This window comes from Capricornis sumatraensis, chromosome 19, assembly GCF_032405125.1.
Source record: "Capricornis sumatraensis isolate serow.1 chromosome 19, serow.2, whole genome shotgun sequence".
NCBI classification, from domain to species: Eukaryota; Metazoa; Chordata; class Mammalia; order Artiodactyla; family Bovidae; genus Capricornis; species Capricornis sumatraensis.
Window position 1 is genome coordinate 73,592,797 of NC_091087.1, and position 22,674 is coordinate 73,615,470.

The following is a 22,674-nucleotide window of genomic DNA, read 5'->3' on the forward strand; positions in this document are numbered from 1 at the left end:
AGTGCTATTAAAGATGTTAATGTAAAAAAAAAAAAAAGTTTACAAACATTCAGACCCTCGCCTCGATAATTTCCTTCCTTTGGAATTCATGTGTTATGAAAATCTAAAGCCCATTTTCTCTGACTTCAACATCAAAGGCATGTAGACAATTTGATGAAGGTGTAAACCCTTGTGAAGGTGCTGGGACGGGCACTCGGCCTGCGTCTCACAGTCCTGCACCCACGATGTACCCATTGACGATCTGCAACTATTTTGCTGTTGTTTGTAAACTGTGTAGAGTGCCTAAAAGCTTTCTGGGCATGTCGAACACGTGCACTGTCATTATAAGAGTTAGAGGCTCATTCGATAGTGGGTAGAAGTAAAATCACGTTCCTTTTCCGCCGCCTGTCCCTTGAGGCTGGCCGATTTTTGCCCCGTGGCCTTTCCCCCTAGTGTTCCAGGACCACCTGGAGGGGCTCCCAGGATGCCAGGCCACCACCACCGCCCCACCAGCCTCCTCCCGGGAGCAGGCTGCCTGTTGGCTCCCCCAGAATTCAGTCCTGAAGTGCGCCCAACAGCGAGAGCCATTGCTGGCTCAGATTAGCATTCCCCTAGCAGACTCCCGCTCCTGCAGAACGCCCTCCCCCTCGGAAGGAGCGGAACTGGTTGGGTATTGGTCAGAAGTCGTTCGAAACAGTGTGGAAAGTAAGCCCAGTGTACAACTCTGATTCCAGAAATAAGACCTTTTCCAGAGACATTAGCCAGATAAATCAGCTGTGTTCTGTAGTTCACAGATCAGCATATTTCTCCTAGAAAAACCATTTTGTCAAATGACAGGGAATGGTAGGTTTGTGAAGTGATTGGCACCTGCTGAACCTTAAAAGTGATTCCAATACACAGAGTGGAGTGGGGGGCTCAAATGTCTACTAACATGATTTTGAGCAAAAAAAAGTAGGGAAAATCATCAGATGATGCATTTTTTAAAAATGATCCCTCTTAAAGACAGTTGTGTCTTAACTTCTTATGACAAACTTCGAAACTGGGGCTTGAGTAAATTCGGAGTTTTATAAAGTGAAAGGACAGAGAAGGTTATCCAGGAGCCTGAAGGTCAGAAGCGTCAAGGCAGAGTTGCCCTTGGCGGACGCTGTTCTGAACCTGCTCGCTTCGCCTGCGATGCCGGCGCCCAGGCCGGCAGCAGAGCTGGCGTGGTCTGCGGAGCCGGGGATGAGCAGTGAATGGAAGCTCGGCTGCGAGCAGTGATGCTCACCACAGTCCTGGCTCTGGCAGCCGGAAACGGCCGTGACGAGGGCAGATGGCTGCATTAGGCGACAGGTCACAGTCGTTCAGTCACGTGGGCAAGTAGGTTATCTGCGCTTTGCAGACACGTGCAAGTTTTGCATCATTGTACCGTTTTAGGCTTAAGGTAGCTGAACTCTTAGGGATACAACTAGTCTACATTGCTGATCAGATATTTTGGGTGAACAGCCTCTACTGGTAGGAAGTTTGGGAGATGCAGGAACACGATAGAGAAAGGCTGCCCAGCAGGGACTTTGCCTGTGTCATGGGCAAGGAACCCAGTGGCCAACGCTCACCAGCCAGGCTGCTGCCACCCCACTGGGCATGCCTCACAGGGAACGGCTGCACAGACCTGCAGTGGGGCCCTGGCCCGGGCCAGGCTCACCCCCTGGCTGCAGCCAGCGCTCCACAGGCGCTAGTGTGAATTTAGTAATAAAGTCCTCTCAGCAGCCCCAAGGCGAGGATTGTTGTTCCCCCTGGTATTTAAGGAGGGCTCCAGGGCACCAAGGGCTGGCACCAGTGCGTGGCCACGCAGAGGGCTCGCCAGCAGCATCAGTACTTCACAGCACTTCGCGTCTCTTTCTGATGTGTTTTAACACAATTGAAAACACTGTGTGCACAGCTATGTACGTATATGTGTGTTCAGTCACTGAGTCATGTCTGATTTTGCAACCCCGTGGAGCCCGCCAAGCTCCTCTGTCCATGGGATTTTTCAGGCAAGAATACTGGAGTAGGTTGCCATTTCCTCCTTCAACAGATGTTCTCGACCCAGGGTTCAGATCCACGTCTCCTGTGTTGCAGGTGGGTTCTTTACCACCTAAGCCACCTGGGAAGCCCCTGTGTATGTGTGTGTGTATATATATGAGCAGTCAGTTAATTTGAGAGAGAAATGGATTGTGCCTATGTGTGTGTGTCTCCACCCCAAGACGTGTACAAATTCATACGCTCTACATTTCTCCAGTGGTCTTGTTTTCTCTAAGCTCACCTAACTGCCTACCTTTTTGTCTTTTTTTATTTATTTATTTAAAGATCTGACTGTTACTGATATGGTGGTTAAACAGAGTGGGTCACATAAATTAAAACTGTGATTCTGAAGTATATAAGATTAGGTCTGGCTCATGGCTCAGATTGTAAAGAATCCGCCTGCCATGCAGGAGACCCGGGTTCGATCCCTGGGTCAGGAAGATCCCCTGGAGAAGGGCATGGCAACCCCCCACTCCAGTATTCTTGCCTGGAGAATCCCAAGGACAGAGGAGCCTGGCGGGCACCAGGCCGTAGGGTTGCAAAGAGTCAGATACCGCTGATCCACTAATACTTTGAACACTAATTATAAAAGCCAAATTCTCAACCACTGAATCACTGTTCCTTCTTACAGGGGAGAAAGCACCACCTCATCTGTGGCTTCTCAGAGGGGACCCCTGAACAGGGAAGCAGGCTGTGACCCCTGTGTGTTGTCTCTTCTGTAGGTGGTAATGGCACTTCTCAAGTACTGGCCAAAGACCCACAGTCCGAAAGAAGTCATGTTCCTGAACGAATTGGAAGAGATTCTGGACGTCATTGAGCCATCAGAGTTCGTGAAGATCATGGAGCCTCTTTTCCGGCAGCTGGCCAAGTGCGTCTCCAGCCCCCACTTCCAGGTAGGGCGCCGCAGAGAGCGGCCTCGAGTCGTCCCCTCAGGAGCCGGTGGGTCGCGGGGCATCGCTGGTCATGTTCTTGCCCTTCGGGTAATCTGAAGGTGACAATCAGGCTTTGGCCTCAGCTGTAACACGTTGAGGCTTCGGGTCTATCCAGTGCCTTGTCCCCACCCTGCCACTGAAGACACGCTTCTCAGTAAGAGTGATTAAGGGCAGCTTCTCTGTAAGCGGCCTCCGTCTCTGCGTTCCCTGAGCTGCCAGACACACAGCCTTACCGTCCACAGCTGAGTGCTCGGTATTTACGGAGAATGTGCAGCTGTTTGGTGTCCACTCCCTCCCTCCATAAGCGATCCGCCTCTGACACTTGAGTTTTAGGAAACAGGCGTGGTTCTCATTTCCGTCCCTTCCACGTCCCTGCGTGGGGGCCGCAGCCACGCCACGCCCTTCCCAATTCGCCCTCACGCCCTCCCAGCCCCGGTGGTCATCCCGGAGCCTGTCCGCCTCCTTTTAACAACTGGGCACCATCGTTTTGTATCGAGACGGTATTTATGGTGGAGTCTTCGTGAACAAGGTAGAAACGTAGGCACCGAAGGAGCAGAATCTCACGGTCTCCAGGGCGTCACGGTCTGGCCGGAGAGGGCGCGGGGCCGCTCGGCCCTGCCGGCGGGCTCAGAGCTGGCGTCCCCCACCCCGCTGTCCCCAGCCGGCACCCCCGCGGCCGTCTCACGCCCCCTCCCGCCAGCCCTCGGCGGGGACAGGCCCCGCCACCACCGGTTTTGAGCAGAAGCCACATTTCCGCGCGCACACCGGCTCCCCCTGCCTCCGCTGCTGCCGTTTATCACGCGATGTAGCACTGACACGTCAGACCACTTGGCGTCATGGGTTCACCCCACAGAGTGCGAGCTCCCCGACGGCGAGGGCTTCTGCCTGCAGGCCTCCCCGTGGGATCTTCAGGGGCGGACGGTGCCTCCCCAGGGCAGACGCCCTCCCTGGGGCAGACACCCTCCGCAGGGGGAGACGCCCTCCCCAGGGGCAGACGCCCTCCCCAGGGGGAGACGCCCTCCCCGGGGCAGACGCCCTCCCCGGGGGGAGACGCCCGGAGAGGGTGCCGGGCAGCTGATGGTTGAGGGCGAGCTCATGTGACTTGTGGCCTGAGCACCCGGCCCGTGTCCAGCAGAAGCACTGATCCAACCCATGCAAGACTGAGTGACTGATCTGAGGCACAGGGAGTCACCCACCTCTTTGCTGAAGGCGCCTCAGGGTTACAGTCTAGAGCCCTCTCGCTTGCAGAAGCGATCCTGCCCTTCCCGTCCAGTGGCGTGCGTTCCCCACCGTGTGCGTGCCGCCGCTGAGCACCGCGCCCTTCTGCCTGCAGGTGGCCGAGCGGGCGCTGTACTACTGGAACAACGAGTACATCATGAGCCTGATCAGCGACAACGCAGCCAAGATCCTGCCCATCATGTTCCCGTCCCTGTACCGCAACTCCAAGACCCACTGGAACAAGTGAGCGCCCGCCGCCCGCCCTTCTTTCACCCCTTTCTAATTAACCTGGTTTGGGTTGTTTTTTTTTAATTCAAGTAGCCTTTATTTATTTGACCGCACTGGATCTTCGTTGCTGCGTGCAGGCTTTTCTCTAGTTGGGGCAAGCGGGGGCTCCTCCCTAGGTGGGGTGCGCGGGCTTCTCGCCGCAGCGTCTTCTCTTGTTGCGGAGCACGGGTTCTAGATGCCCAGGCTCAGGAGTCGTGACGCACGGGCTTGGTGGCTCCACCACATGTAGGGTCTTCCCAGACCAGGGGGCGCGCGTGCCTCACGTGCCCTGCATCGGCCGGCGGATTCTTAACCACAGGACCACCAAGCAAGTCCTGTGCTGGCCATTTTTAAATTTTGTGTACAGTATTTTGCTGATACTTGAAACCAGTTACTATTGAATCCAAGTCTCAGTATCAGTTAAAAAAAATTAGATGCCGATTTCTCTGTGGGCTGTGACCAAGCGGAAGCGTGGGCTGTATCTCGCCCTTTCGTTGACATCCTGTGCCCGAGTTGGGCCCGCGTAGGAGGACACAGTGCCTCCCTGCCCAGCCCCACCTTGCCCCCGGGCGGTGTCAGGAGGTGCATCTTCCAGGCCTCCCCTGAAGCTCCCTCCAGAGGAGCTAAGGGTCATCACAGCCTCGGGGCTCATTCCCGCTGGAACAGAGGCCACCCCTCCCGTGGGGCCCCCCGGAGCCCTGCTGACCCCTCGCCGTAGTGAGCCCCTCTGTGCCCGCTGCCCAAGCAGCCAGAGAGAAGGGGCGAGTGACCCAAACGCCAGCCCGGAGCCTCTGACGCCTGGTGCCCTGCTGCTCTGCCCCGTCCTCTCACTTGGCACAGGTGAGCAGGCTGACAGTCGCAGCGGTCGTCTGCTACGACCTCAAACCACGCCACCCTCTGGGCTGCCCTGGTGCCCTCGTTGTGCTCATAAATAAGGAGTCAGGCTTCCGCTTTGTCCATCGTCTGCCCTTTCTGTGTTATAATCAGTGAATCCGAGTTTAAAGCAGGAGGGACAGAGCTCTGATATCCAGTCCTGCCCTCTTGTTTGTAGGGGGATGGCAGGGTGGGATGTGGCCCGGCGCGCCCCTGGGAGCTGGTGAGCCGCTGTGTCCGCAGGGTCTGCCCTTGCCCCTCCTCCTGTTCTGGCTCACAGACTTGCTCTGCTGCCCACTGGGTCTGTCTCAGCCACAGCCTCCTCACCTGAAAAGCAGAGAAGATGCTGGCCCTAGGACTTGCCTGGCAGCCCAGTGGTTAGGACTCCTCACTGTCACGCCAAGGGTCCCCCGAGTCCAGGAACTAAAGCGCCACAAGCCATTTGGCTCAGCCAAAAAAAGGAGGAAATGTTGGCACCCACTGTTGAGTGGTGATCGATCGATCAAGATATTGTCAGGCCACGTGCAGCGCGTTGCCTTGTGGCGCCTGCCACCCTGCCGCGGGGTTGGTTAGGATGGAGTGAGCATGCGTCAGTGTAAAGCTCCTGGCGCCTCTCTGCACTCATGCGCTTCTGCAGCAGCCCCTCAGCCTCAGGTGTGGCAGCAGTACCAACAGCCAGAGTAGGAGAGACCGCAGCCGTGGCAGTGGAAAGAGTGGCCTAGCGGTCCATGTTCACGCGTCACTTTCAGCAACCTTTCCTGCGTGACGTTCATCTTCTGTCGAGCTCCGCAGGTACTAACCAAGCCCTCGAGCTAAGCCCCAGCTCCTGCATGTGGTTCAGAGCGCTGTGATGGCTTAGGTCCCCGCCCCCCTGCAAAGACAGACACATCCTGTTAGATGTTTTCTAAACAGGATCTGGTTTTATTATAGTGAATTAAATACTAGTTAAGACTTGCGTGTCGAGTTTTTGCTTGTTGCTCCCAATTCTGTGGGTTGACCTGGCTCTGAGGGGCAGTCCTCTGCCCGAATCACGGGGGTCGGGGGGAGTCCCTCACGTGGCTGCAGCTGATGACAGGTGAGACCAGAGTCCTCCCGAGGCCCTGTCGGGAGGGGGACAGCTGGGCCCTCCCTCTCCTGGGTGTCAGCGCCTGAGAGCTGAGCTGGATTAAGCTGATCGGTAGTAGTTTCATTTAACACTCTCCTAAGCTGTGCTTTGGCAGTGTTGTCAACATTAGTTTTTTGTCCTCAGTGAGTAAGATTGAAAGGAAGCTGACGTCTACAGGAAGTAAAACATTTCCATTCTTCTCTGTGTGATTAAGCTTGCCTCAACTGTACCTGTTCAAGGTTCAGCGTTTTTTATTTGACTTCCAAGTAATGATGTGGCTTTTGGCTGCTGCTAGCAAGGTCGGTGAGCCGGAAGGCCCAGGCACTGAGATGAGAGGCATGGTGAAACAGGGCTGCCTCTGAGAAAACCAGCAAGGAGTCAGAAAGTCACAGGCTTTTAACTCTAAAGCTTAGGAGACTTGTGGGACCATTGAAATACGCTGACAGGTTGGGAGAGGAAGTAGTGTGTGGTAGGGGCGGGGAGGGGGATGGATCCAAAAAGAAGAAAAAGATGAAGCATCCTGAGATTCAACACGAAGCTCTCGTTACAGGACAATACATGGCTTGATATACAACGCATTGAAGCTCTTCATGGAGATGAACCAAAAGCTGTTTGATGACTGCACCCAGCAGTTTAAGGCAGAGAAACTGAAGTAAGTTGCTCTTTTCAAAAGTTATTCTTTCAAGGATTTTTTTTTCCCCTTGATCCTGAATAAACCTCTGCCATTGGTTTGTCCTAAAAAGTTATTCTTCACTTCAAAGCAACATCTGCCCTTTTGTACTAGAAAGCAAATTAAATCTTTGTGATGAAAACGTATTTTCTAAGTTACCTATTCTCTGGCACCTCCCTGGTGGCTAGGACTCAACGCTTTCATTCCGAGGGCCCGGGTTCAATCCCTGGTTGGGGAAGTAAGATCCCACAAGCCTCACAGCCCGCACCCCCACCCCCCGCCCGCCACAAAAAAAGAGACCTTAGCTATTCTCTCCCTTATTCTACCAGTTCAGTCATCTTTGCAAAAAGTACATGTAATAATCAAGAATTTAACTTTCAGAACCTTTGCATTTCTCAGGGACACTTAAAAACAGGAATGTGTAGTGATTTTTCATGGTCATCAGGCAGGAATTTAGATTCTATCCTGTAAGTTCTGTGTAAAAGAGCCAGAACTTCACCCAGCATCACTTTATTGTTCTGACTTGTTGGTCTCCATGAGTTCGGGCATTCTCCCTAGAGTCTGGGGCCTGAGCCGCTCACGAAACCAGGGCCCTGCTCTCGTGCCGTGAGGACGTCAGAGCCCACCCCTGTCCAGGGACACGCTCAGTGACTCCGTCCCTGGGCTGTGCTGGTAGCAGCCTGCTCCACCGGTTAGCAGAATCACAGAGTGCCGTGTTCCTTCCTCAGTGTGTGTTTACCTGTATGCCAGGCCCTGCTGTGAATAAAACAAACGCAGCCCTTGCCCTTGTGGAGTTTCTGCTCTGGGCGGTGCGGAAAGAGCACGATAGCAAAACATCATCGAGTGTGTGAGAGGCGGCGACAGAGGGAGCCGCAGCAGGAGGGCGCAGGGAGCTGGCCGTGGTGTCCTCGCCCCGCCGGCTGCCTGCCCCCTCCTGCCGCAGGCGGGCGTAGTGTCCAGGGCTGAAGTGCGTGACCCCTGGGGCTTGTCTGATGGTGCATCATTGTCCATGGGACATCGCACCCCTAAAAGGGACCTGACCCAGCAGGCCGCACATTTTCTAGATTTAAAGAGTCGGTCCCGTGATGAGTAATTTCCTGAAGGTGCTGCGCCTCGTGGGTGCAGACCTGCGTGCTGGGCCTCTGTAAGCACGTCCTCACCTGGCTTCTCCACGCTGGGGTGCGGGCTCACTCTTCACGGGTGTAGAGACGTCTCATCGAAGCCGTGAGCCTCCTGTGACAACGCAACAAAGCCAGGGAAGGAAGGAGGCGAGGAGGAGCTGGTGCAGACGTTCCTAAGAGCCAAAATTCTTAGACGTGTTAAAATTCTGGTGTGTTTGTAATTTTAGCTCTTTTTCCTCTAAGCCCAGTTTTGGTTTTTTTTCCCCATTGCGTACCTCGTGGTCACCACTGTGATATACGTAAAATAAGACCAGACAGTGACAAAGAGGAAATGAGGTGTCGTGTTGCTGGCCATGCCCCCCTCTTAACACTTTCTTGAATTTGATTTGTTTCTCTAATGCCAACGACATTTTACTATTTTTCAGAGAGAAGCTAAAAATGAAAGAACGAGAAGAAGCGTGGGTTAAAATAGAAAACCTAGCCAAAGCAAACCCCCAGGTACTAAAAAAGAGAGTGACGTGAAAACGTCTAGGGTGTGACTTGAGTATTTTTGTGAGAGAGGAGTGTGGCTTCATCGTGGGAGGGGGAGACAGCTCCACTTCACTAACATTGTGTACGAAACTGTCCGCAATAAAAATGCTTTCCAACCTTCGTATAAGTACTTATTTTGCCCCACCAAGTTTTTACCACAGGATTGGCGTTTTTATTGATGATGATTATTATTATTACGCTTTTTAAATAAGATACAAACCTTTCAAATATACTGTGGTAAAAAGAAAGCCAGGATACAACCTCTGTTCTGGGCCCAGATTACAGTTTGCTTTTCTCTCTCAAGTGTCATAGATGCTGTAGTTGAAACAGTCCTTTTCTTTCTTTTTAATATCAAATTAATTCTACAGGGGAAAAAAATAAAAACTGGATTTGAAATAGGTGAAGTGTGAAGTCAGCGACCTGTGTCCTAAAATGAGGCTTCTTCCAGGCTTGAGCCTTTCTCAGAACAGTTGACTGACTTCTGTCATCTTAGCAACTAATCCTTTTCTCCCGTCCCGGCACACCCTGGCCGCTGGGCCCAGCGGGCGTGTCTTCTGGGGGCGCCGGCACTGAAGCAGTGTCCCCTGTAGAGGTGAGCCAGCTGACACCCCCCCAGACAGCCGGGGTCGGGGGCCGGAGCTGGGGCCGCAGGGGTCATGTCCGCTGGTTGGGGGATTGGAGCAGGTCCCGGCAGGCATCCTTCCTGGCGCTGAGGGTCCATCTGACCGTCCCTGAAGGGCCTTTCTGTGAGTCTCTGCCGCCCCTGAGAATTCTCAGGGCTGTGGTCAGCTCCCCAGAAAAGAAAAGATTCTTATTTTCTGAGGATAACTGCTCCAGCTGCCCCCTAAAGTCCTGAAAAGTTCTGTGAGGTGAACCAGATGACACTCAGCCTACTTGTTGCCTTTGGTGAGAAGTGTGCACGAGGCATCGTGATCTCAGGTGTTCTGTGGGTTCTCGATCTCTGTGGCGTTGAATAAAAAGTGACACGTGACTCAGAGTTGAAAGTATGTCCTTCACGGCCGTAACAACATGCTGACTTGTTATTCCCTGTCTATATGCCACGCTCTTATGCAGAAGTGCCGTTTTAAGATTACTGTGAAACAGTGCGGTCGTTATTGAGGCGGGTGGCTATGGGCGTATACTTTTAAGAACAGAATCTATGCTGAACATGAGGTTAAAATATGGCTGACGTTTGTCCTAAAGCCCTGCGTCTGGGGCGTGTGGGTGGACGGGCTGGGCCTGACGGGGCACCCAGCTGCCTTGCTCTGTTCTGATGCTCCCATGCAGAGGTCAGACAGGGTGGGGGGGTCCCAGTCAAGGTCATCAGGGCCCCCATCACACACACCCTTGGAAAACACGTGAAAATGTGTACAAATCAGAGGGTCTGATTTTATTTGTTTTACCTGGAAAACAGGAATAAGCCCCATGGGAGATCCCACTAACGTATATATATGTGTTATCCTCATTCCCCTGTTTCTGAACCTGAATGTTCATCCATCGCATTTTCCCTCCTTCGGCCGCTCTGTCTCATGGCGTCTCAAGTAGCAGTGGCCGCGGGGCGGCCTCTGCTGGGGGCCGCCTCGTTTGTGCTGTGGAGCCCTGGGCCGGGCACCGCCCCGTCCCTCATCTGTGCCTGAGAACCCCCTCTGCCTCCACCCCGGCCCGCCCCATCCGCACGCTGCAGTCCACCGCTCACTGTCTGAAACGGAAAATACTTCATGGGCTAGTGTCTCAGAGCTGGAAATCAGGGCCTTGGTGCTCGCTGTTCATTCTCGAGAGAGAGAGAAAATCTTTTCTAAATTCTAATCACTGCTTGCCATTTATAACAACCAAAAATGGTAAATAATTTTGTGGGTAATACAGTTTGCTTTCTATCTCTGTAACGAAAGTAGATGGCTGGGTGGTTGCAGCCTCACGCTCCATCTCGAACCTGCCGTCTGAGAGGTGGTTCACCAGCTTCCTCATTTAAGGTGGCCCCCAGCCCCTCCCTCTGTTCGCAGAGGGGAACTCTAGCAGTCTGCCTGGTGCTGAGCCTTGGATTTGCCCAAGTCGCCCTGAGACGTGACCGCAGGTCCCCCTGTAGGCCGCTGGATTCGGAAAGCGGTGGTCCTTTAGGATTCGGGTTGTTTGTCTTAGCAGTTGTGGCAGCTTGCGTTGGGGTGTTTTTAACGGTCAGACGTGATTCAGTTTAGTAAAGTCGTGAAATACGGAAGGTTTCTAACGTGAATGTGTTTTTCCCAGTCCACCAAAAGAAGCCATACAGCGGTTTAACGCTCATCTCCTTTCTGCGGGGATCTCGTGACATGCAGACCAGGTGCGCCTCTGTGATTTTCAGACGCGGCTGTGGCTCCGCGTTCTGTCTGTTAGCAGCGAGAGGACGATGCGTAGTAGGCCCGGGGCACAGAGCCTGGCTGCCTGCCTCTCATGTGGGAGACGAGCCTCTGGGCATGTGTGTTCCCTCTCCCACCTGTTGAGAACATCAGCCTCGGCGGGTGGGGGAAGGTTTTTATTCCTGGTGAGACTCCTCTGCCCACCCCCCTCCCCGCCCCAGCCTGCTAGTGACACCGACTTCCTGCAGACATCGCCTAGCATCCTTGTTCGAACTTCTCTTTGCCCCGAGCCCCCCAGGGGCTCAGAGTCCCCCCCCCGCCGCCGCCCTCCCCTGCACTCCCCACCCCCACCCCCGCTGCTCTTGGCACAGCCACTCACCAGTTGTTCTGCCTGGACACTGATTTTCTCCTGGCATGGCCGAAAGCTGAAATACTGGTTCAAACCCCATGCACCACCTCCTGGGCACTGCCCTATCTGCCCCGCCCAGCCTGAGTCCTGCTGGGACAAGTTGCGTGAGGCCCCCAGCTCCTTGTACCAAGCAGGCCCCCTCCTCTCTCAGCCGATGGTGCCAACTGCATGTCCCAGGATACACAGATGAGAATGAGACAGGGCCTGTGTGTCAAGGAGGGGAGCCAGGTGGGAGCAGAGAGAACGCAGACTGTCATATGATACAAACACTGGGGGTGATGCTGGCGAGAGTCTGGCCCTGCCTTTAGAGAGGGACACGTAAAGGAAGGCTGGGGATAGGGTGGCCACAGCTGGGTGTCCCCACGCCACCAGGACTTAGCCCTCCAAGAGCGCTGGGCTGCCTGCAGATGGAGCCAACGCGTCTCAGCTAAGCTGGGGGTGCTGCAGCAGCCGGGGGTCAGGACAGAGTGGGGCCTCTAGGGAGACCAGGCTGCTCGTGGATGGAGTGTCATCGCAGGGCAGGGGCTGGGCATGGTCTGAGTCAGGGCCGAAGCTGGAGAGGGAGCAGGACCCGTGGGTTTGTGCAGGCGTCGTCCCGGCTCGCCTGTGTTCAGAAAGCTATCAGGGTGCTCTGGGGCACCTGTGGAGACGCTGCTGCTGGCCAGGGCGGGTGGGGGCGCTGAAGGGCCTGCGCACCTGCCACAGTGGGAGAATCGGGCTCGAGGATGTGGCTCCTGCGAGGGGCTGAGGGCAGGAGTCTGTGAGACCCTTGGGGGCCATGAGGAGGGACAGTTGTGTCGTCCATGCTGTGGCGGAGGAGAGAGGAGCGGGGCTGGCCGGCGCCCCAGGCCCAGGAGGGGGCGGCTTCAGGGCTGACGGTGGTCAGCACATGGCCACAAGGTCACCCACAGCCTGGTGCTCAGCATCCCGTCAGAGGGCCAAGGCCCCGGCCTGAGGGGTCAGGAGGAGAAGGGCCCCCCGAGAGCTGAGCAGTTCCCCCCGGTGCGCTTGGCTGGTGGGAGGGAGGCATATGGGCGGGGGGCCCAGGCCCCCAGCCCCGGTGGAGGGACATGGTGCAGGGCAGGGAGGGCGGAGCTGCATCTCGGGACCCCAACCCCCCCCACCGGCCCGGAGCCTCGTGGGTTAGCGTAAGGACCGCAGCAGTCCTTCAGTCAGGGGCCTCTAGCACTCACATTATAGCTTGTATTTGGAGTAGCACCCAGCTCGCGACAGACACACTAGTGGGCGCCGAGCGCTAAGGACAGTCAGGGCTCTCTGCCACCTGTGAAGCAAGCTCATCCCTCCACCCCGCCCAGTCACACTCTCCGAAGCAAAGTCAGAAACCGTCCTGCTCACACCAGAGCTTCCCTGGTGGCTCAGAGGTTAAAGCGTCCGCCTGCAATGCGGGAGACCCGGGTTCGATCCCTGGTTCAGGAAGATTCCCCTGGAGAAGGAAATGGCACCCCACTCCAGTGTTCTTGCCTGGGGAATCTCATGGACGGAGGAGCCTGGTAGGCTGCAGTCCACGGGATCGCAAAGAGTTGGACACGACTGAGCGGACTTCACTTCACCTCACTTCACACCAGAGCCTGACTTGGCCTGGAGCCTGGGGAGAGCGGCGTCCCCGGGTCCCCCGACGGGACCCCACTGGCTTGTGGGCGCATCAGGCCCCCTGCAGGGCCGGCCCCAGTTGGCAGGGTGAGGTGTGAGCTGCGGGACTGATTGAGACAACATCGTCCGGGAGGTGAACAGAGAGGCTGTGCATCAAAGGGCGGGTGTGATTCGTGCTGGGGTTGGGGTGAGTCTGGAGAACGCGGAGCAAACAGGGACGTGAGTGAGGGTGAGGTGGATGCGGGGAAGGCACAATGAGGCCCGCAGGGTGCGGGCAGAGGTGGGGGCTGGAGGCACAGGCTTCTGTGGGAAGCGGTCCCCACGAGCAGGCTCAGGGTATCAGGAGGCCAAGGCTCCAGGGTGGGTGTCCTGTGGCCCAAGGCTGGGAGAGCCTGGAAGTGAGGCAGCCGCTCTGCTGTCCCCACCCGCAGGCGGGCAGGTGTAGGCCAGGCTTGGCTCGTCCCGCACACAGGCCTCCTTCAGGAGGGGCCCCGGGGGCGGGCAGCATCTCAAGGAAGAGCCCTGGAGCCGCCCCCCCGAGCGCTGGCCGAGAGTGACTCCGCGCTTTGCATTGCAGTACGCAGTGTATAGTCAAGCGAGCACCATCAGCATCCCGGTGGCAATGGAGACAGATGGGCCTTTATTTGAAGATGTGCAGATGCTGAGAAAGACAGTGAACGAAGAGGCTCGCCAGGTAAAAGCGCGCAGAGCTCAGCTGGCCGCGCCCCGTAGAGACTTGCTTATAAGACGTGTGTGCGATTTTAGCCACACGGTGGGGCGCAGCTCCTCCCGTGTAAGCTGATGTGGAAACTCACGAGTTGGCCATCTTATGGGAAACCTCCCATACGTACATCTTAGATCAAGTTAGTAGAAGCAGTTTTTAAGGGTTAATACGTGCCTGAAATGCGTTTTCTACGTTTACTCTTAAGAGTAATAATCCCAGCTCTTACCTGCAAGTCAGCTCACAGCTAGAGTGAGAATTCGAAAGGTGTGCGGTCACGTCTGCCCCATGTGCGCCCTCTGCCCACCTCTGGCTCCTGCTCTGGCCCAGGGCTGGCCCCTTTAACTTCTCCACAGAGTTCCTGCCAGCCCCCGGGGGCCCCAGGATGCCAGGCAGAGCTCTCCTACTGTCAACAGCAGGGTCCTGCTCACGCCAGGGCTCTCTCGGGCCCCTCAGGCAGTACCCACAGTCACGTGGTCTTGTTTCCACTTGGCAGAGATGCATATTCAGATCACCACTGGTCCAGAGAAAGGCTCCTGTCGCTAACTTGGGAGCAGACGCGATTTAGGCTTTGCAGAGGGTGGCAGGCGGAGCCACTGCGCGCCCCGTGTCTCTGACGGTGCCTCCTGTTCTCAGTCCAGGCAGCTGATAAGCGCTCCCCAAGTCTGGGGACATGGCCCTTTCTGACTCTGAAACTTGAATCCCCTTTGAGCTGCATAAGAATTCCTAAAGACTCCCAGCACTACAATCCTGAAATGTTAAAACAAGCTAGAGAGGCTAAAATTGAGCTGCACTCTGAATGCAGATGGTTTCAAGAGGAGAGGGTCATCCTGAGCTCAGGGTTGTTGGTGTGTTTTTTTTAACTCTGTTTTTCATTCAAGTAAATTGTGTCCCCCGCCTGATCAGACAGGATCGGACATCACCACGGGCACGCGCTCTGGACCATCCAGACTGCACGGCCCCACACGGCAGCCAAGAGGCCCGCGTGCCCTTTGGCCATCTGCATCCCAAAACACACCCGGGGGACTCCCAGGCTTAATGTACAGAAGAGAACCTAGGAAGCTCTCATTCATAGTTTTCTGTTACTGACAAGGTGTTGAAATGATAATATTTTGGATATACTGGGTTAAATAAAGAATGTTACTCCAGTAATTTTCACTTGTTGCTTCCCACCTTTTCAGCGCGGCTGCTAGACAGTCTGGAATTGCGTGTGTGGCTGGCACGGTGTTCCCACCGGGCAGCGCGGGCCCAGACCCCCTTTTCTCAGGGCTGCCGGACCCCCTCACGCCTCCTCCCGCCCGGCCAGCTCTTGACCTCAGGTTCAGGGAAAGGCAGGTGGATGCAAACACTGACGCTACAGTGGGAAAACGCCAGTGATGTGTTTTTTACTCAATCCAGTTTGGATTCCATCATTTTCCTCACAATATTCTTAGCAATGAATAGCCTGAATGAAAACCTTTGTCTTTTTTCTCAGTCTTATGGGGGTGTTAATTTTCTTACTAAGGCTTGTTTTGTTTTGTTTTTAACTCGGAAAGGAATTTGAAGTCATCTCTTGGATTGCCGTTTCAGTTTTACAGCCTCAGGTGGGCTAGAAGCATGAGCGCTGGCATCATTACAGCAGGCAGGCAGAGGACGTGCGTGTCAGGGTCCCTCTTGGCAGCGAGCCTGCCCGTGGGTGGTCTTCAGTCTAGCCTCACGGTAGTCTTTGGCTCACTCAGGCCCAAAAACACAGAAAGGGAAAACGACAGCTTACAAGCCAGTCCTGATACGTTAAATATTTTAGGGCTGGAGGGGTTTTCTTTTGGGGATGTCATTTGATGTGATAATTAAACCCAGGAAAAGGATAGACTCCTCCCAAAGTGTAACGAACATATTACATAATTGTGCGATCTTTGGGTATATTTCTGACTCAGGGCCGACTCTGTAGGGGATTTAGAAAAAACAGCATTCTCGCCTTGAGAAAGACTACCTTTGAAAGTCAGCTCTCGTATTTCCTTGGTGGCTGCTCCTTCCCAGCTGGTTGATCTTCCAGCGGCCCCTGGAGGGCATGTGGAGGGCACGTCTCCTTCCCCTCCCTCCACGGTGGAGAAGGAAGCAGCCTCTCTGCTCATCCAGTCCTTAGTCCTGAGTCACCGGGTGTAGACAAGGCGTCTCTCGGAGAGTTCTTGGTTTGCCAGTTTATTTTCATGAAACTCTTGAAATTAGATTATAAGACTGAGCTTTCTGTGTAATTAACATTCCTACAAAATCTCCCCTCCCCGCCCCTCACGCTACCTTTAAGTGTCTATGGATCTTGTTCCTGTGTTGGAAGACTCTGTGCTATTAAGGTATCAGTTCTCTCCCAAATTAACAGAACCCAGTCAGAATCCCAACAGTCACCCTTCTCTTTTTTAAGACATTGACCAGCTAATTCTAAAACGTATACAGAAATGCAAAGGACCTAGAATAGCTAAGATAACTCTGAATAAACTTGGAAGACTAACACCACCCAATTTCAAGACTTATTATGGATTTCTATGGACCAGTTGAACTCCCCCGCCCCCACCCCCCGCAAATAGCAACCTACCTAGATGAAGAAGTTTATAGTGCAGTCTCTTAGCTATAATATTTGATATGACAGGCTCTTGTCAGTTTGAGAGTATTTGGAGCCATAGTCCTAAATCCTCAAACACACTGTCATTAAAGCAAAGAGAAGATGCTGAGATGCAGGGGAAATCTATATTCCTCATTTGGAGACCAAACTGACTTAAGAGGTTATGCTACAAACTAGGCTTTTCAGTTTTTAAATTTAGTAATTTGAACATTGTCACTGCCCCTTTTAGTTTATTTTCAGCTAGGTTTATTTTTCCAAAATAACTCGACATTTCTTCGAAGTAATTTGAACGTGGGCTCACAGCTGACGTGAGGTGCACGCAGGAGAATCTTCTCCAGCGGAGGAGACCCCAGTGGCCGTGCAACGTACTGGGTTGGGGTGCTGGGGAGAAATTCAGTTATGTATTGACCTGTCAGAACTGTGGCTTGTATTTCTTCTGAGAAAATTGTGTAACCCTATGTAGAACCTCCAAAAAGAACCAGTAAAGTTCACGTGAATGACGTTCATATATCAGAGACGTTTAAAATGCTTTGCAATTCTCATTTTTAACAGTCGGTCGGGAGGAAAGCAGTGTCGAGCAGGCGGTTAAGGAAGGTGTAGAAAGACGGAAGGTGAAGTGAAGGTAGTCCTTGCTCCAGTACACAGAAATGGATTTATAAGGCTTTTTTTTATATTTAGGAAAAGAGCTGGCAATGCTGTGTACATGAAGTATTTTCCCTTTTTTTCCCCTGTCATTCCAGCTTGTGATGGTGAAGACAAAGGAATCTGGTCCCTCAGGAGACTCTGATGAGTTCTGTCCTGAATTAAGTAGTGGAAGCGTGCACTCTTTCCGTGCACCCACCCCGATGTTGCCCCCCACTTCCCGAATAGCCGCTTTCAGAGCTGCTTTTCCTTTCAGAGCCGCTGTCCCGCTGCGGACAGAGACCGCACCTTCCCGGCTCACGTCTCCGGGGAGGTGTCCGGGGCAGCACTCCCGTCTGTCTCGTCCGCCCCGCCATCAACGGCATGCTCGCCCACACACCCTTCCACCAGGGCCACTCGTCCAGGGTGACCATCTGCATGACATCTCTCTCCTGCCTCCCATGTTTCTGATTTTTTTTTTGTTTGTTTTTTAACCTTTGTAGCTTGTGTAACTGCTCTCTGCTTTACACCCTGGTTTTAAATGGCTACCCAGGAAAACTCAGCAGGTCCCTCTCTCTCTCTCTCTCTCTCTCTCTCCTTCCAGAAGCTTCCCCGGTCACGTTTGCCTTCTCAATTTGCGTTTGTTGGTTTCCAGCTCCCAGGTTCTTACTATTGCCTTTTTCTATGAAAATGTTTCTTCTCTTTGGAATGCCTGTCGGCGGCAGTTATTAAATATTTTAAGTCTCTGAAAGGCTTTTGTTTTGCCTTGCTTTGCTTTGTTTTACAACTCAACATGGAATGGACATAAAATTCAGGGTAGAATTTCCCTCTGAGTTTCTCCCGGGTCGAAGGCAAACAGGCTTCACCGATGAGAGCGCTTTTACAAGGGCTGTGACCCTGATCGGCAGCCCCTGAAGCTATCTTACACCAGTTTCCGGGAGAGAAAATCAAAATTCCTGCCTTTGCCATTAATGAACCTTAATATCCAAATAACATTTCTAGAAACAATCCTAAAATGATATGACACAAAATTCTTTCCAAACCTTGACATTATTATGGTCTTCATAGGTAAATTTGCCAAGAACCGTGAGAAACAGTAGCTCTGCAAAACTGCACTTTTCATATATGGTTTCTGCAAGTCCCTGAATATTTTTATTAAAGCACAGAGAAGTATACTTTGCGTATCATGCCAGCGGTCCTGGCAAGCTGGCCACTCTGGGGAGTGGTCAGAGAGGTGTGCTTGTTGCTATCAAGTGAAGATTGACTTAGTACGAGTGTTTTCTGGCAGGTGTTTGCTCATCACCACCAAAGTATTGCTATTTAAGTAGTACCTCCCCTTTGCTGGAGACACTTAAACAGAAAGGAAGTTGTGGTTCTTGTCAAAGTTCCTCACAAACCGGCTGCGTCCTGGAACATAACGGTGTGTTTAGGCAACTTTGATGGCGTCTTGTTTTGTTTCAGACAGACTGGTATTGACGCAATGGCCCTACTTCAAAACTGAATAATTTAACTATTATTCATGAACTCCCCATATTTCAGACCACCCTTTCTCTGCAGACAAAATTCTCTAAATTCCCATGCAAACAGGGGTTCACTTAATTTTTTTCCTTCTTTTTTTCCCTTAGTAAGACCAAACTGTCCTAAGTTTAGGAAGAAAATGGAATGGAGAGGGGAATCTTACATCACACCCTTAATGTTAGGAAATCTTATGTAGATGATTAAATGGATAGTTTTCCTAAGTTCTAGAAGGTTTTTTCCCCTTACATGACCTACTCACTACCTCTCATTTTAAGTGTCTTTTTTCAAATTTAATAGAAGTTTTAGACCTGTTGCTGGCTTTGAGTCCAGTTTAAATGTGCTTTTCATTCTTTCTTTTTATCTACCTCCAAGGGAAATTTCGACTTCCTGAAATGCCTCTGTAAGGGACACACCCGTAAAATGGTTTCGGTGACATTTTATGAACTAGGAAGATTTTGCCATTTGTGAGATGTGCTAAAGCTGATGAGTTTACAAAACAGAGGTATCCAATACCCTGGGCAAGACTGTACCTTTTAGAAGACCGCGATGCCAACACCATGCACACCGTCCCTCGGTTCTCTCTTAATAGACGAGGCGTCCCCCTCGGTCACTGAGGGGGTGAGGGCCACCCCGTTTTCTGGGCGTCCGGAGTCCTCAGGGGTGGTCCCCTGGAGTGTGGGCTGCGCCGGCTCAGAGCAGGGCGAGCACACCTCCAGGTCGCCGGGTCTGTCGCCAACGCCGTGCGTTTCCATTGCAGGCACAGAAGGACCCGAAGAAGGAGCGGCCCCTGGTGCGCCGCAAGTCCGACCTTCCCCAGGACCTGCACGCCAAGAGCGCCCTGGAGGCCCACGGCCGCGCCGAGGAGCCGGCGCCCCAGGACGGGCGCTAGCCCCCGCGCCTGCCCATAGAGAAGACACGCTCCGTGTGCCATACCAGTCAGTCACACTCAGTCCAAGCTTCCTCCAACCCCGTCTGTAGGCAATCGCGTCCTTCCGCCTCAGCTGAGACTAGGAGTTCAAACAATGGTGACCGCCCAGGGCTGTGCGTGCACCCTCCCCCAATTCGGGGTCCCTGCACGGCCCCGCATAAGACGGTTCCCCAAAATCAGAGCTAAGGAAAGCACCCCAGTCGTCACCTTCATGTTCTCCCCAAGTGGGATTTGCGATCATTTAGGTTAGGTGGGTCTTAGGAGAATATCAGTGGTTTTCAGATCAAAGGAACACTATAAGAGAGACTGTACAGCCCTTCAGACTGTTACGCCAGCAGTTTCTTCCTGGGTGGTTGGTGGGTTTTTTGTTCTTTTTTTCGGTCTGTTTTTGTTTTTAATCCCACCGAGGTGGTTCTATGCTGTCGATCTTAACACAGCTCACTGGGAAAGTGACGTGACCCTTCTCCCCGCTGTATCTTCCCGAAGTATCACTTTACTCCAGCCAGTGCCGTGCGCACTGCGTCCTGCTGCTTCTGCGTGTCACTAAAGCCATATTTCCAGGTCTGGGATCCAGCACCAGGGTCCTGGGAGTGAGCTCATAGGAGAAATTTGTTTAAAGAAAAAAAAATGCTTTCTCTTGCCTGGAATTGGAACTTTAAAGTGGTGCGTTCAATGTCTTACTTTGAAGAATGAGTTTTCTCTACTTAACACGTTGTTACTCTTGAATGAGGCTCTTTAATTGATAAATTCTCTGAGAATTCCACTTTTTGTAGAAAGTCAGAAGGGAATCATTTTGAGTAAGGCCAGCTCTCAGCCCGAGACAGGCCTCAGCTGCCTTTGGGCAGAAGTCACAGAATCAGTGCCGTGGGCAAGTGCCCCCCTCCCCTCCCGCTCCCCACGGTGCAGTCCCCAGGGCTTCACAGAGGCGGCGGCGGCAGCAGCGATGGCCACCGAGGAGTCTCCGTTGCAAAGAGGATGCCTCATAAGGAAAATCCAGCGTCTGAGTCTTCACTGGTCTTCAATGCTGCTAAATATTTCAGACTTCCTTGCATGTATTAAGCTCTCTGTTTTCAATGGGACAGCACGAGGAGAAAAATCTTTAAACTTAAGGCTCTGTTCTTTACGTCTCTCCTGGTGGCCAGTATTTTGACTGACTTACCCTGCTCGAAAGCTATTTGAGATGCATACCGCCGCCCTCAACCAGTGATTCTAGTTTCCTGTGTCTCTGGCGTAAGATGCTATAACTTGATGTTAAATGTCTTGATGCTTCAAAGGCTTCCGTCAGGATGTCTCTCACTCAAGGTCTTGGGGGGACCCATTCAGACCCTGTGAGGAGCGGAGCAGACGTCATTCCCTGTGCAGCTCGGAGCCTCCTGCCTGTGGGTCTCAGTTAAGCCCCGACCCGACGGCGTGTATCTCCCTGGGTCCTGTCACTTGGAGGGAGCGGACCCCTTGTGTTCAGAGCAGGTAGTCAATTGGAAGGCCGCCCCAGCCGAAAGCGGGAGGAGAAACCTTCCTGAGAAACTTGACACGTATCCCTCCACTTTGCCATTATGAAATTACCATTTAAAAAAAAGTTCAGATGCCTTCTCCTTTTGAGGGAAAAAGGGTGCTTTTCACCGTATCAAAGCAGTGTCTTGCGTATCTCGATAAACCATTGTTTGAACTTCCGTCTTTAGCTGACGGAGGATGTTCTCGGAGTGTCCCGAGAGGTCTCTGGGAAGCCTCTCCTCTTGCCCGAGGGAGAAAGCAAAACCTCGGTGTTTGGGTGACGTGGAAAGCTCAGCATTTAAGAACATCTTTCTGTCCTAGGTTTTCCTTCTGCTCTTTATTGAAGACAAACATTCACCAAAAAGGGAAGAAAAAAAAAAAAAAGGTTTTGAGAGAAACTGATTTTCTTTGACGAGAGTATTATTTAATATTTTGGCCTCTTAAAGTTTTCCTAGTTAGAACTCAGACTCCCTGTGCTAACTGTTCAGCTTACATGTTATTACATAGATACACTGTTTATCCTGTACCAAACTGATTTCAAAAGTACGGCATTGAAAATAAACTGGTGACTGTTTTTCTTCATAGAGTTCTGCGTTTCGCATCTTCACTCTTTCCAAAAGGTATCTGTGCATCAGAAATGTCACGATTCCGAGTGTCTTTTTAGTGCGGCTTTAGTGTGGCTTCCTTTTAATATTGTACATACGTTGTATCTTTGTTTTATGGTAATGAGTAGTAAAAATGTAGACTTCATATTTTGTACAAAATGTCCTATGTACAGAATTAAAAAAAAAAAAGTTCATAGAAACAGCAAAAATAGGTAAGTGGCACAATTATTTTTCTTTAGAGAATATCTGTAACTTTATGCTTTAGTGAAATGTTAAGTACCTACATATTTTTTAACATTTTGTAATTCAGAACTTTTCGTTTTGACATTGTTTATGAAGAGAAACTTCATACACTTGCCATTTAATATGCTCTTTTATCTAATTTTAAAAGAAGAAAAACTCTTAAAAATGGTGTATTATATGGACTAAATAAAGAACCTGTGAATTTTACTGCTCATCATGACGCTAAATTCAGCCATGGTGTTGGGCAAGCTGGTGGCGATCACTGTCAGGTAACGGCGAGGGGCGGGCAGCCCCGCCGGGGACACCGGCTGGAAGGCCCCCGCTCAACACGGGTTGGGTGGCCACTCTGCCGTCCACCACAGCCCGGTCTTCCCCGAGCCTTCCATAAGCTCTTTTTTTTTTTTTTTTCGCTTCTCTAATGGAAAAAAGTAGAGATGACTTTTTAATGACCGCCCTCGTTTTGCGAGTAGGCAAATGTGAATCCAAACGCAGTTTATAGAAATGGAATTATTTGAGCCCTAACCGTGATGTTTAAAATGGTTCTCAAAGGGACGCTAAAGTCTTGAGAGCAGAGGAGGATGGCTGAGGAGGAGTTGGGGTCCTAGCTGATGCACCCTCATCTTCCCGGGGGCTCCCTGTCCTCACCGGGGCGGTTACGGAAAAGCCGCCCAGGATCAGCTGCTCCCTGGAGTCGTGGCGACAAGCTCACCCTCCTCAGGCCTCGCGGCGGGTGGGCTGTGACCCAGGCCCCTCGGTTTCCTTGTCTGTCAAGCGGTCCCTGTGCCTCCTCCCCCCCTCACCCCGCCACCCACCACCAATGACAAAGGTGCCGAAGTCGCTCCTGGAGCTGGGGCTCAGTGACGACCTT

At 52.5% G+C, this 22,674-nt stretch overlaps 1 protein-coding gene across 6 annotated transcripts in view; it reads left to right on the forward strand.

The window, feature by feature from the left end:
- The window catches only part of PPP2R5C (protein phosphatase 2 regulatory subunit B'gamma), a 136,781-nt gene extending 114,794 nt beyond the window's left edge, over positions 1-21,987 (forward strand). For 3 of the 6 annotated variants that reach the window (XM_068991093.1, XM_068991098.1, XM_068991095.1), the window contains 6 exons: positions 2,742-2,912; positions 4,285-4,412; positions 6,965-7,066; positions 8,631-8,703; positions 13,664-13,780; positions 19,297-21,987. In XM_068991093.1, coding sequence (XP_068847194.1) covers positions 2,742-2,912; positions 4,285-4,412; positions 6,965-7,066; positions 8,631-8,703; positions 13,664-13,780; positions 19,297-19,428 — 723 coding nt within the window. In that variant the 3' untranslated portion in view covers positions 19,429-21,987. Of the gene's footprint in view, positions 1-2,741; positions 2,913-4,284; positions 4,413-6,964; positions 7,067-8,630; positions 8,841-13,663; positions 13,781-19,296 lie in introns of those variants that run through there. The other 3 variants (XM_068991094.1, XM_068991096.1, XM_068991097.1) reach the window with 2 other exon arrangements.
- The last annotated feature ends 687 nt before the right edge of the window (positions 21,988-22,674 follow it).